Below are 13,991 nucleotides of genomic sequence, written 5' to 3'. Positions count from 1 at the left end.
ACGTTACTTGTTTTTTTCGTGGTTTTATGTCAGTTGTGGAGACAGCAGGATAGGAATACTGGGAAGGAAGAAATAATAAATGTATCTTTAGGCAGTCAAAATATCTTATTCATAAGAGGGAACTTTAATGTTTATGGAAATAATTCTGTGGGTTTGGTTCTCAGGGACATTATGAGACCCTGAAGGTTTCTAACGAAGTCCTCTGAAAAAGTAAAAGTGGCATTTGTGTAGTGGGGGGAGGGGTGTCAAAAAAAAGCAAGATGGTGGCTTTGGCAATGCCACTGAAACCTCATCCCTTTTATCCATGTGTCAATGTTACACTCATTGTAATGAGTGCTGCTTTGATTGTGCTGCTGCCATCTTGCTGTTTTTGACCCCCTTTCAGATGCTGCTGCTAGGTAGAACCAGGTCCCTCTCTTATCCCTCCAGTTCCTCCTGGCCACGTAAACCTTGAGTAGTAGGTAGCTTTTACCATTAGCACGAGACGATCCATCAGACGGCTGAGTTTTGTTTTTTTTAACTTGATCTTCCCACAGTTTTTCATGATTTTGGTATTGAAACCTGGAAAAGAGACATTTGAGACAGTCAGATTTAAAACAAAATAAACACAGCTGCCACAATGGGAGAAACCAGTCACGAAATGCCCTGTAGGCTTGAAAGGTAAACTGGATTCTCTGCCACTCAGTGCTCTGTGCCACCTCAGTTCAAAGTTTGATATCTGGGGACAGGTGGGCATGGGCTCAAACCAAGGGCCAGGCTGCCACCAACTACCATTTTTAAATAATGTTGAGAGCTGGCACATTATTAGATCCTGATCGTTTGGTTGTTAGGTTCATTTATTTATCTATCTGCTATTTTTAATTTAAAAACTCTAAGCGATTTCAAAGCACAGATTTGGGTGCAACTGTTTTCAAGTGAAGCGAGAGAGACCTTATCTGAGATTATCCAGAGCCAGAAAAGCATGAACGGGTACGGTCCGTTCCTTTAACACTTCCTGCTTGAGGAAATGTAGAAAAGGGAGCAGAGAAGGTTGCCACAGAGGTGGGCTGGAATCTGATCGAAAATAAAAGTTCATTTGGCAGAAGTAGGCTGGGGCTGGTTAAAAGATTATGGAGAAATTTAGATTGGCGATGAAAGGATTATAGGGAAGTGGAAGACAGAGTCGTAAATCCAATCCATCTCCAGTTAAGGTGGCAAGTGGCTTCTGTGGCACCACTGATAAGTGGTCCTTCTCCCTTCGGATGTCTCTGACCAGCTGCTGAAGAGAAGGTGGAGCAACTCCGTTTCCTGTTTCTCTAGACAGCAGGACTGACATTACAGAGAAGCAGGATTTGGAAAGCCCTAGGAAACACCTCTCAGTGGATGACAGAATAGTTTGCCTTGGGAGGACATGGATGATACATTTTTTTTGCTGGAGAGAGATGACAACGACAGATCGTCCTGAGGCACTGATCTGCAAATATTCCACTGTGAGAGCTGCATCGTATTTAAAGATGTTGCATTGTGCAGCAGATTTGGCCTACTGTAGGTGCCCTCTAAAGCCCCTTCCCTGTCCTAACAGTCAGAAATCACACTGAGACGAGGAGTAGGTCTCTAGTGTTTATTAAAGGTAAAGGTAAAAGTTTCCCTTGACATTAAGTCCAGTCATGTCCGACTCTAGGGGGCGGTGCTCATCTCCATTTCAAAGCCGAAGAGCCGGCGTTTGTCCGTAGACACTTCCGTGGTCATGTGGCCGGCATGACTACATGGAACGCCGTTACCTGCCCGCCGAAGCGGTACCTATTAATCTACTCACATTTGCATGTTTTCGAACTGCTAGGTTGGCAGTGTTTATTACTGCTACATTAAACAGAATCCTAACAAACTGAAGAAGCGTGGGAAAAACCCAGACAGATAAACCACAAAAGTTAAGGCGGGTCTGATTTGTGTCTCTTTGAATGGCTGCTTAATTCCTCAGTACTACGCATGCGTTTTCCCCCCTGGATAGAGGCCCCTTCCAGCTCGCCATCAGTACTCATGACATTCCCACTCTGATTCCATGGAAGGCAAGCCTGATCTTGCTGACTTACCTGCATAAATAACAAGGCCATAGCAGACCTCTGTGTTACGTATTCTGCAGCCACGCAGCAGGATTTTCTCACTATCCAGAGAGTATTTCTCTCCGTGCCATTCCAGGGTGCCGACAAAGGTATGTAACCGGCTGTTTGGCTCTTCGCAGACCACCACTCCTGGAGAGTTGAAGGAAGAGGTGAGATTTTGGCCTACCTGCTTCTCCTCTCCAAAGAAATTCTCTTTTCCCTGCAACCTCACCATCTCTTTTAGCATTTATCTAAATGGTGCATTTATTCCAATCAGGGCTATTTATCAAGACATGTATTCCTTTATTTATCAAGCACATTTCCCTCCACGAGATGGCCCCTAAAGTCATTTACAAAATCAAAACTTAAAGAGCAAAAGGAAGAGAATTCAGTTACAGCAATCTGCAAGCCATCTAAAGCCCCAGAGGAACCAGAGCAGTAATAAGTGTAAAATTGCCAATCCCATGGAACCATTTCTGAAAATGAAAAGAAGGGATCTTGGTGAACACTGACCGTCAAAGGCAGCCATGTTCTCCTTGCAGATCAGCTGCTCATGCGTGACCAGGAGAGCTTGTCTGTATTTTAGGTTGGTCTCTCTGAAAAAGGCAGAGCGGAGTCAGCTTAAAAACAGGAAAATGAGTGGAACTTTTCTATTGAAAGATGGTTTCAGTTTCAATTTAATGGAGAACATTCCTTAAGTGAACACAGGGATGGGAACACATGCCACTTTCTTTGGTTTTCTATTCATCTTCCTCTCTCTCTCTCTTTTCCCCCCTTTGATGGTGTTTTTTTGTGCATAAACAAACCAATGCCATTTCATCAAAATTAATTTAAGGTCTAACCAGAGCCCTGCCAAAATTATTTCCTACCTTGTCCCTTCACTTCATCCCCAGCCCAGGAGTGAAACAGGTTTAAATCATCCTTAGCTGTACTGGTGTTAAAATAATCCTTTTTGCCCTTATTCCAGCACTTTCCAAGAGCACCTCTGAGATGTGAAAAATTTATTAGGCTTAGGAGTCGTCCTGCCTTGCCTGTGGCATGCCGATGCCCTGGTAACTGGGTTTTTCAGTCATGTCCTTAGGACACTGCCTTCATCTCATGCACAGCCCATAGCTGAGACAGTTTAAAATTGCCCTTAGCTATTCCAGTTTTAGAGTAGTGTTTCCCCTCTTCTCCCAACATAGTTTTTGATGCAGATACAGCCTGATTGGTTTGGTTCCTGATGTGGTCAAGGGTTGGGATCGGCCCAACTCTTGGTGGCCATTTAGGCTGCTGCAGACACAGCCCTTTCCTCTGCTTGCTGCCAATGCCTTCCATGGCCATTTTGGCTTGGGCTGCAAGAGAAACCAAACTTCTACTTTTTACAGAGGCCTCTACCTGCATAATGCCTGACTGGCATTCTTCACTTAGCACTTACAGGGGCTCCTTATATACACAGGTTTAGCGCTCTTTTTAAAGAGCGCTAAACCCGGGTCTAGATCCAGGTTCAGAAATAGCTCAATGACAGGTAACAGTCACAGAGGCACAGTTGAAAGGAGCATTGGGAGAGCCATATCCTGTGTTCCCTTGCATGCCTGCTTTGCCTCTGCCACCTGTTAGCTGGGCAAACCCACCCTTTTAAGCATCCATCTAAACTCAATCCTCCTCATCCATGTTAATGAGAGAGATTGGGGGTTGTTTTTCTCACGTACGCACCACTTGGTGAGAGGAGAACCAAAGCGAACCCTTTCCTTAACTTGGTGCAAAATAAATAAAGACAGTTCCATTCTCCAGGTGTGTTACTATGAAAGAGGAGGGATGAGCAGCTGGGGCTGCAAACTTTATGCTGCCATCCTTTTCTTCTGACTCAAGGACTGCTTAATAGCACCTTTAACTTGGATATGAGGAAGAAGCTATGGTACACTCAATCCCACATCGTACAGCATTATTCTGAACTGGTAGATCCTCCCTCCCTCCCTCCCTCCCTCCCTCCCTCCCCCTTCCTTCCTTCCTTCCTTCCTTCCTTCCTTCCTTCCTTCCTTCCTTCCTTCCTTCCTTCCTTCCTTCCTTCCTTTCCACTTTTCTAAATTTTACAATGTGCCTTTTTTAATATACATGTATACAAAATCTGGAAAAAGTGTGCACTCAGACCCCCTCTGAATTAATTAAAATTTAAAAAAAATTTTTTAATGGTCACTCCCGATTCCACTCAAGTGGTACATTCAGATCAGCCAAGGAGACCCTGCTGGTGAGTCACTGGGGGCTTGGAGTCGAGATGTGCTTGGCCAAATTGCCCTTCTAATGGAGCTTTCTCCTGGGGGAAATATTGCTGGCCTTTGTGTTTTCTCTCTAGGTTTCAAAGGCAACATACAAATATACATTCCCCCAAGCATTTCCAAGGCCAGAACTGCTGCAGGACGAAATTCTTTTTAAATAATAGGAAATGGATAAATGCTGTGCTTGCAGAGTTTGATTTTTATGGCACTGGTTGATTTTGTTTGATTTTATTATGGCTGATTTTCCTGGAATTGCTTTATTGGTTCTGCTTCTGTGCAGGGTTTTGACAAGAAGGGTGATGGTGATGGTGATGGTGATAATTCCTAGAGTTGACTTCTTAGTTTAAACTGCAGTTCCTTGAAACAAAGACCTGATATTTGAGAAGGTTCATTTTCTATGTACAATGAGAGGGCAATAATTTAAAAATAACCAGCAACTACATTACCCATCTATGTCCATGGTCTCCACGTAGCAGAGGCTGTTTGGCTCTGAACTGGAGAGTAAGAGGAGGTCAGCCTTGAAAAGAAAGCAGAGAGCTTTGTTGATAGACACAAACAGGGTCACCAATTATGTCATCACAACTGACAGATTGGGCCAAGGGAAGGGAAGAAAATTGTAGTCGTGTGGTCCACATAAATAGATTCAAGCACCTCTTTAGGATCACCTCTCTTGCTTGTCCCAAGATTAGGCCATCATTTGGCATCCATGGTCATCTTCTTTAAAGTGACAGCCTAAACCCATTTGTTAGAGAGTAAACCAATCTGGAGTGGATTTTGCACGAATGTAGGACAAGTATCACCAACCTGTTGCACTCCAGATGTACTACAACCTCCCTCATTCCACAGACAGTATAATGAATGGCCATGCTGGCTAGAGTGATGGGAAATACAGCCTGAAACTTTGGGAGGCCGCCAATTTGGGGAAGGGTGTCATGAAATATAAGAAGCTGCCTTATACCATCAGCTCAATTGTCCAAAATGCATCCTGTATGCATTTTGGTGCACCATTCTCCAAAGATAGAGACTTTAGTTTCTAATTTTGCATAATGCAGTTTTAAGAAGCCATTTCCCCTAATGCATGTAGTATGTTTTTTTGTACAGTTTTTCCTAATATATTTGTTCAAACAGTGGTGAACTGCTTTGCAAAATTCAGAAAAGTGAGAAAGTCAGATGATTCCGAAAGTTCAGTTCATGTATTGGTACAAAACTGCAAACTTAGGTAAATCCAAATTGGAATGTGAGAGCCAGTTTGATATAGTGATTATGGCATCAGGCTAGAAACTGGGAGGCTGTGAGTTCTAGTCTTGCCTTAGGCACAAAGCCAGCTGGGAGACCTTGGGCCAGTCGCTCTCTCTCAGCCTGGGAAGGAGGCAATGGCAAAGCACTTCGGAAAAACCTTGCCAAGAAAACTGCAGGGACTTGTCCAGGCAGTCACCAGGAGTCAAGACTGACTTGAAGGGACCAAAAAAAAAAAATGCTCTAAACAGAACAAAACACTGGTACCCTGATCCAACTTATGTAAAGTCTCCTTTACATCAGCTCATCTCCTGATGATTTCATGGACAAGTCTGGGTCGTTTTTCTGGCAACAATATGGATGTTGTTTTCCATTGCCTTCTTTTGGGATTTATTTATTTTTTTAAGCACCATTTTTTAAAAGTAGATTTTAGTGATCTAGACTGCAGCCCTGGGATGGATTTCATGATTTCATGTCCAATTATACACAAAAGCAGCATCCCAGTGCATATGAGGGGGAGCACGTTAAAATCTGCCCTATGCTGCCAGCAATTTCATTCAAGCCTCTACATAAGAAAGGGCATCCACTTCAAACCCCTAGAGCCAGTCTAAAGATGGAGATTTGCAGGCACAGAAGTTTTCAACATTCTGCTCTTTTGTTCTGAACTGAAACATAGTTGTCGCAATTAGAAGAGGCAGCTCCTTTTAGGATCTCAATTTTTTTACCATTCTTGAAATAATCTCACCAAATCATTCGCCTTTGTTTGTTTGATACCTCTAATCCTCATCTTTCCTTTCAACCTAGGAAATTTGCTAGAAAAGCTAGAAAGTCCTGATTGAAGCTTAGCCATGTTTATGTCTCTTGAGAACTTACAGCTTATTCCAGGGAAGCCTTGATTAAGACAAGAAGACAAAAATTCTTACCGGTACCAAGCTGTCCTTGTGAAGGCAAACAATATCACCCACTTGTATATCACTCCATTTCTGTTTGCTGAAACTGGGGTTGATGGGAGAGATAATAGATGGTCAGGCACATGGGGGAATCAGCTCTGTGGAGCCTATGAAAAGGCTTGGGCACTTGCGGCAATAAGCCAAAAAGCTTGGGGGTGGGGGGGAAAGAAGCTGAATTTGTAGTGAATGTCACTCTCAAGAACTGTTGGAGAACGCTTCCCCCCTCTGAAGAAATTCAGTCCAAGGGTTGCCCTCATCTCAACTTTCCCTAGCGCAATAGGGTGAAGACACAGGTGTTCTTTGCACACAGCTCTAGAAACTGTAAGAAGACCTCAACACTAGACACCAAGTTCATTTTTGCAACGTTGAGTATGAAATATGTTCTTGTGGGCTTATCTCCACGCTCCTTGTTTCTTGTGGTTTGCTTCAGTGTTTGCTGCCTGATGATTCAGTGCCATTGAAAAAAAGTAATCTATATACTACTAAAACTCTCATGTTTGTTTGTTTGTAACCTTTAACTGAGCAAAATGGTGCACCATAGGCCAACAATTTTTGAACCAAGGTACCTCAAATGGTCTAACATACAGAATGCCTCCAAAATCTGGGACCTGTGACTCCCATGGAACAGAAATTTGGCAAATTTTATAAAACATTTTATGACATAAAAATAATCATAAAACATTTTATGACATAATACAAAATGTGATAAAACATTCCCTGTGGTCAGCTCCTGATGTTTGACTGGGCTATACAGTTCAATGTGAATGACATGGGCTATTTTCAAGGCAGATACATCTCTGAATATCTCCCTGAATTTTTCAGAACTTTTCCAGTGAAGGCAGTACATTAGATGCTCTGCCATTGTTGAAGGCATTGAGGAACCTGGTAAGGTAGTATCTGTGAAACGATGACCCAATGGCTCACGGGTTGTCTAGTAATAAAACAATAGGCAAAAATCAATCAAATCAACCAAGCCATCCATCCCATCTTCTTTGGGTGATTCTAGCCAATCAGCAGTCAGGTAGAAGATCACATCCCAAACTTTTCAGAAGTAGGCAATGGATTCCTACTCTAATGTGGGTCTTTTGGCAATGCCATGAAGGTCTCCATATTTGGCCATGAGATGACATCACATTCAGCATAAGGAAGCCGATTAGTATGAATAGCGTCCAAGGAGGGTATATGTATAAGATTAATTATTCACAGACTCTGTTCTAATACTTAAAAGGATAGTACTTTTCAAAGGAGGTAAACATGTCTCTGAAAGCATCTTCCACATTGGCTCACCTTCTCCCTGTCAAGATCTCACAAGGTCGGTTGTTGATTTCCCCATCACTTCGGTGCCGTGCCTGAGAAGCAAAAAAGAATGAATGGATTGCATTGGTACACTGAGCTTCTGTTCGTCCACAACTTCCTCTAATCTAGGATTTCTCAAACTTGGCAGCTTTTAAGTTGTGTGGGCTTCAAGTTGAAGGTGTCTAGTGTTGAGATCTTCCTATGGTTTCTAGAGCTGTGTGCAAGGAACACCTGTGACTCATATTCCATCAGAATTACCTCCATCAAATCGTGAAAAGTTTATGCAAGCTATACGTACAAGGAATGGGCTTTTGCAATGCTAGCTAAGTCACTGATCCTCTTTTGCCTCACCTGGGTGCAAATAATTCTGTTCTGTAAAATGTAATGTATTTAGTCTTGCTCAACCTGAGAATCCCTGGGCAAAAATAGAGTAGGGTTAACTGCTATATTTCTGCACTGGAATTCTCAGGTTGAGCAAAGATGGAGCAGCCTGCTTGTTTTTCTCTGCAGACTTTTCTTGCCAAAGGCTACCTTCTTTAAACACAGATTACACCTAACTGTATGGTGCAAGACCAAAAGTGCAGGTGGACTCACCTGAAGGTAGGTGGTCCTTACTCCTTACAATCGAAGGGAAGGAGCTTTTAAAACCTCCAGTCTGAATCCTGGTGGGTTGGGGACTCAAAACAGAATTCTCCTGTTCTAGTTAGGCTCAAATAAAAAGCAGAGGGAAATGAACCAGAATCCTCTTCTTCCTCTTGCTTCAACCAGGTACTTTACAGGTAGTCCTCGACTTATGACCACAACTGGGACTGGAACATCCATTGCTAAGTGACGCAGTCATTAGGTGAGTTGCACCTGATTTTACAACCTTTTTGGCACAATCATTAAGCTAATCATGCAGTCATTAAATGAATCCAGCTTCCCCGTTGACTTTGTTGGTTGGAATCCCCCTGGGAAGGTCGCAAATTACAATCACGCGACCCCAGGATGATGCAACTGTTGTAAATACATGCCAGTTACCACACGCCCAAATTTTGATCACATGACTGCGGAGATGCTGTGACAGTAGTAACTGCAAGGATCAGTCGTAAGTCGCATTTTTCAGTGCCATTGTAACTTTGAACAGTTGTTAAACAAATGGTCATAAGTTGAGGACTAACTGTACTAGAGTTGTTTCCTTTTCAGTTCCACTTCAAAATAACACACAGCAGGCCTGATCAGCAGTTTCTTACTGATTAAACAAGTGAACAACAACAACAGACCTGGCTTCCCTGTGTGATATAGCCAATGAGGGATCCTAGAACAAAGATAATACCAAAAATGACCTGTTGTCTACACCAGTGTTTTTCAAACTCGGCAACCTTAAGATGTGTGGACCTCAGCTCCCAGAATTTGCCAGCCAGTGCATTGGAATTGAAATTGGAGGTGAAGTTGAAGTGCACAGAGCTTAAAGCTGCCAAGTTTGAAAAATACTGGTGTAGACTGTTGAAATACCTTGCCTTTTTCTTCTAAGGTGACTCTGATAGACCTATCTGATACAGAATGATCCTACTACCTCCAAGAGATGCTGGCTGGGGAATTCTGGGAGTTGAAGTCCACACGTCTTCAAGTTGCCAAGGTTGAGAAACACTGAATTAGACTGTGCAGCCACTGAAAACAAGCAAATACTTACAACATCATCAATTAAGTCGCGGATGCCTCTGATGGACAACAAGATAGCAAGGGGAAGGAGGAGTGCGAACCAAGGCAGTGTGGAGATCTGTGGGATGGTCTGGAACAGAAGGCAAAGTAGAAACCTTTTTTTATTTGAAAGGAGGCCGAAAGGGAGAAGTTTGCACTAATATCTTCAGCAGGAACAAGGCATCCTTGCCCGTGTGGGGAAAGCAGAATGAAAAGAGGGCATATATTCTTGTACAAGCAAGGCCAGACAAATAGGCAAGGCAGAGGCCTTGAGGCCCACAGGCACAGAGGGCTCTGGGTTTCCCATCAGCCTACGTCTTCCAGAAGCCTTAAGGAGAAGGAAGGGAGGGAGTGTTGAGGGAGGAAGAAGCAGCCACCTTTGCTATAGAACAAGGTGATGTAATTTCTCATGTTTTTTTCTCCCCACCAGGAGTGCTCTGGAGGGGGAATCAAAAAGTCATGATGGCAACTGTGACCATGTGACTGAAGCTCCTGTAGTAGCATGTGGGAATGACCTTGGGAGACAGGGTAAAGAGATGAAACCAAGGGAATGGTCAGATAAAAGGCAGCTCAGCCCACAGCAGAAAAGTGGATGGGGCAAGAGGCTCAGAAGAGACCCCCCCTAGTTTCTTGGGTTGTAAAGGAGATGGTGGGAGAATTGTACTTTCAGACTTGCAAGATTCTGTTAACATAGCTTTACAATAAAGTAGAATTAGCTCATCTGGTCATGTTTCCTGTCTGGTCTACCTAGTAAGGCTGACAGCTCTGCCTCTTGTTCACATGAGTAATGCATGTTAAAAAGGGGCAGGGCTTCAATCATGTGGTTGTAGCCTTCATCCTGATTCTTTTGCCCCACCCCTGTGGATGCCACATCCAAAAAACAGAGTGGGAATAGAGCCTCTTTAGAGGGCTGAAAGCCTCTGGCCTCAGAACATGTTATGTACAAATCTCAATAGAAGGGTAGAAAGGTCCTAATTTTGCTGCTAATCCAGAAGGGAATAAATTGCTCTCTTACCTGCAAAAGAATGATGAACAAGAAGTATAGATTAGCTATCTGGTGAAACTGTTCATACAAGTTGAGAGGGAGAAAAGTGAAAACGTTGTACTTAGATGTCTTAATGGCATTGTCCTGTGAATGATAAACCAGCAAAGAATCACATGGAATTCAAGCTAATTTATTAACACATATAAGTTTTCAATATTCTAGAGGGGACGGACCCGTCCCTGGGGGAGCTGGGGGTGTTGACGACCAACAGGAAACTCTGGCGTGGGCTGGTCCATGAAGTCACGAAGAGTCGGAAGCGACTAAACGAATAAACAACAACAAGTTTTCATAGATCATAGCCCACTTCATGAAGTGAAGTGTGAAGAAAGGAATATTATATATGCAGGCAGATGTTCCTGGCAAGAGGGCAGATAATAAAAGAAGAGGTGAGAGATAGAAAGACCTCTAGAAGTGACCTTTAGCTAAAAGTAGTTAAGTATGATTACAGCTCAACTTTTTTCTGATGACATCAATCCTTTGCTCAAGGTGGCCACATCTGAGACTGGTGATAGTCAAGGAACCCTAACCCATTCTCCACTGGTTTTTAGGTACTGCCATTTCTGCTGTCAAATTCATGCCCATTTATTCTTTTCCATAAAGCTTAACTTAGTGGGTGACCTCTAATGAGTCTTTCCCAGTTGCACCTAACCATGGTCTGATAATCTCTTTTTTGGGAGCCTGTAATGGTATGTGGGAAGGAGCTTGGGAGACAGGAGGAAGAGCCACAGACTAGACAACAGTCAGACAAGTCTGCAGAAGGAATGGGGGCATAGCAAACATCTCAGAAGACACCCTCCCTAGTTTCTTTTACTGTAAAGGCAAGGGGGGAGAGATGTACTTTGAGACTTGCAAGATTGATGTCAGCCTTCTGTGGTAATCCAGACAAAAAGCACACCCAGAAGTACTAGCTCTAAATTTATTGTAACGTTACATTAACAGAATCTTGCAAGTCTGAAAGTACATCTCTCCACCTTCACCTTTCCAGTCCAAGTTCCATGGGATTTAATCCCTGGGTCCATGGCATAGCTTTGGCTCTGTTTAGCAGCTGTTTTAGGCTGGATGGCTAGAAACCCCTAGAAGATTGTTGCATTAATGGGTTGTGTTATTCACTGAATCTATAACACACACACACGTTTTCCTTGTGAACTCAAAGGATTGGTCCGTATACTCCTGAATTCTTTCTTCAAGGGGAAAGAGTTTCTCCACAGGTACCTTTAATGCAAAAGCTTCTGGGAAGCTCATTAAACTTAAAACACACACACACACACAGAGAGGGAGAGAGAGAGAGAGAGAGAAGTAGAATATAAAGAGTGTTTGAAATCCCTGACATTTTTATTCCTCCCTCCCTCCCTCCTGCTGCCTCTGATAAGACTTACTGCATATTTTTTCTTCTTCAAACACCAGATATGCCTCTTTCGAATTTGTGCATGATAAGCCCGGTCATTAGCCTTCACCACCCATGTAAAATCTGGAAGAAAAGGACGGAAAATACTGCAGATGAATAGGCACCAGATTTTAAAAGTTGCAATGTGTTTGGAAAGGGAAGCTAGCACTGGCGTGTCCATTCTGGGAGTTGAAGTCCACACATCTTAAAGTTGCCAAGTTTGAAAAACACAGCTTTACCGTATCTCTTTAAAGCAACTCCCTAAGCATGGCTGGCTGGGGAATTCTGGGAGTGAAGTCCACACGTCTTAAAGTTGTCAAGGTTGAGAAACACTGGTCCATCTCTATGCATTTTATTTTATGCAATTAAAATCATTTTTCTGAGAAGGGGTCCGTAGAATTCACCAAAATCTCAAAGGAGCCCTGGGGGGGGGGTTCCTCAAAAGGTTAAGAACCCCTTGCAACAGTACAAATCTCACTAAGAAGATCCTCGGAGGCAGAACAGGAAAGGCATCTAACTGATCACCTCACAGGCTCTTCCAGAATGAGTGGAAGCTCAGTGGAAGCTCAGAAACCACAAGACCTCTAACATCTGGGATCTGAGCATCACCTCAATCCTCCATATGTATGTGCTGGGAGTTCAGGAGGCCTCAAAAATAGCATACCCTCTGTGGTCCAGTTGAGCAAGAACCCCCCTCTGCAGCAAAATCATTGTTGGCTATGCGTGAATGAAGGTTCTCCACCATTAACTGTAACTAGACAACCCGTGACCCATTGGGTCATTGTTTCAGAGACATTTCCTTACCTAAACAGAGAAACAGAATGACCACAGACAGGCATAAAAGCAGTGGGAGCAGGAGCAACTTGTGACTTCCTGCCAGCTTCCCCATTGACCTTCCTTGTGGGAAGCTGGCAGGGAGCTTTGGAAATGACGATCACGTGACAGCGGCTGACTGTGGGAGTGTGGTGGTGCAGCAGTGTGGTGGTGCTGAAGCGGCCATAACTTTGCCAAATTTCAATCCCACGGGAGGAATGGGTCCCTGATTTTGGGTGTGTTCTTTAAGTTAGCTCATTTGAGGTATGTTGATTCAAAAATTGTTGCCCTATGATGCACCATTTCACCCAATTGAGGGTAACAAACAGGCAAACAGGAGAGTTTCAATAGTATATAGAAGATGTCTCACTATCATTCAGTCTTCCTTATCCCATCACCGAGACATGTGTAACCAGCTCTCCCCGCTAACTACCCTCCTCAGCTCAGAAACAGCCAGGAACAGGCATCTTGATTTAGCCCTGGTCAGTGGAGGGGAGCTTATGTGAGGAACAGATCCACACACCTTTCAGTGAGATACCAACCATTTGGGGATCTTAGATGGGTGAGTGACTCACATGAAATGACCGACAGCACACAAAGAATTCCTTGTTATTGATTACAGTACAGAAAAGTTTGCCAACAAAGTTTGCCAACCTCAGGTTCAGGGAGGAAATACCAAGGCTTGTAAAAGCATCTCTCAAAACAAAATCAAGTTTTTCAAGCTTCTGGTTGTTGTTGTTTTTTCCCCCAGCTTGGATTAAACTAACTGGAGATTAAACTAAAGATGGGGGCAAGCTTTAGCCTGGAACAAAAAATCCTTCCGTTATCCACAGTGAGTGCATGGTTCAACAAACTTTATCTTTTTAAAATGTTTCAAGGTGGCTTCCCCTGTGATTGGCCAAAGGTGATTCATCAAGTCCTCTTTTACTCACCTTGCCCTGTTTTAGTCTCATCCTGGTAACTCCCAAAAGACTCCTGGGTTGGCATTTTGAAATCTAGAAAGCAAAGAAATCAAGTTGGCTATGATCCCAACAGAGCTAGGAGATGCTCCCAGTAGGATTTGTAGCATATATGATTACAGGTAGTCCTCACTTAATGACCATTTGTTTAGTGACAATTTGAACTTACAACAGTGCTGAAAAAAACAATTTATGATCAATCCTCTCACTTAAGACTGTCGCAGCAGCCCCACAGACACTTGATCACGATTTGGGTACTTTGCAACCAGTTTGCATTTATGACCATTGCAGCATC

The 13,991-nt window shown here is 43.3% G+C and overlaps 1 protein-coding gene across 1 annotated transcript in view; it reads right to left on the bottom strand.

Annotated features, from left to right (window-relative positions):
• The window catches only part of ATP8B3 (ATPase phospholipid transporting 8B3), a 57,622-nt gene that overhangs the window by 29,856 nt on the left and 13,775 nt on the right, over nt 1-13,991 (bottom strand). The window contains exons 2-11 of the mRNA XM_063289193.1: nt 13,670-13,732; nt 11,917-12,008; nt 10,511-10,624; nt 9,488-9,586; nt 7,807-7,868; nt 6,493-6,565; nt 4,780-4,850; nt 2,592-2,674; nt 2,070-2,228; nt 473-561 (exon numbers count right to left, since the gene is read on the bottom strand). Of these exons, the coding sequence (XP_063145263.1) occupies nt 473-561; nt 2,070-2,228; nt 2,592-2,674; nt 4,780-4,850; nt 6,493-6,565; nt 7,807-7,868; nt 9,488-9,586; nt 10,511-10,624; nt 11,917-12,008; nt 13,670-13,724 (897 nt within the window). The 5' untranslated portion in view covers nt 13,725-13,732. The remainder of the gene's footprint in view (nt 1-472; nt 562-2,069; nt 2,229-2,591; nt 2,675-4,779; nt 4,851-6,492; nt 6,566-7,806; nt 7,869-9,487; nt 9,587-10,510; nt 10,625-11,916; nt 12,009-13,669; nt 13,733-13,991) is intronic.

This window comes from Candoia aspera, chromosome 1 (genome assembly GCF_035149785.1).
Source record: "Candoia aspera isolate rCanAsp1 chromosome 1, rCanAsp1.hap2, whole genome shotgun sequence".
NCBI classification, from domain to species: domain Eukaryota; kingdom Metazoa; phylum Chordata; class Lepidosauria; order Squamata; family Boidae; genus Candoia; species Candoia aspera.
Note: the sequence above shows the minus strand (reverse complement) of the source record. Positions and strands in the feature narration are given on the sequence as shown.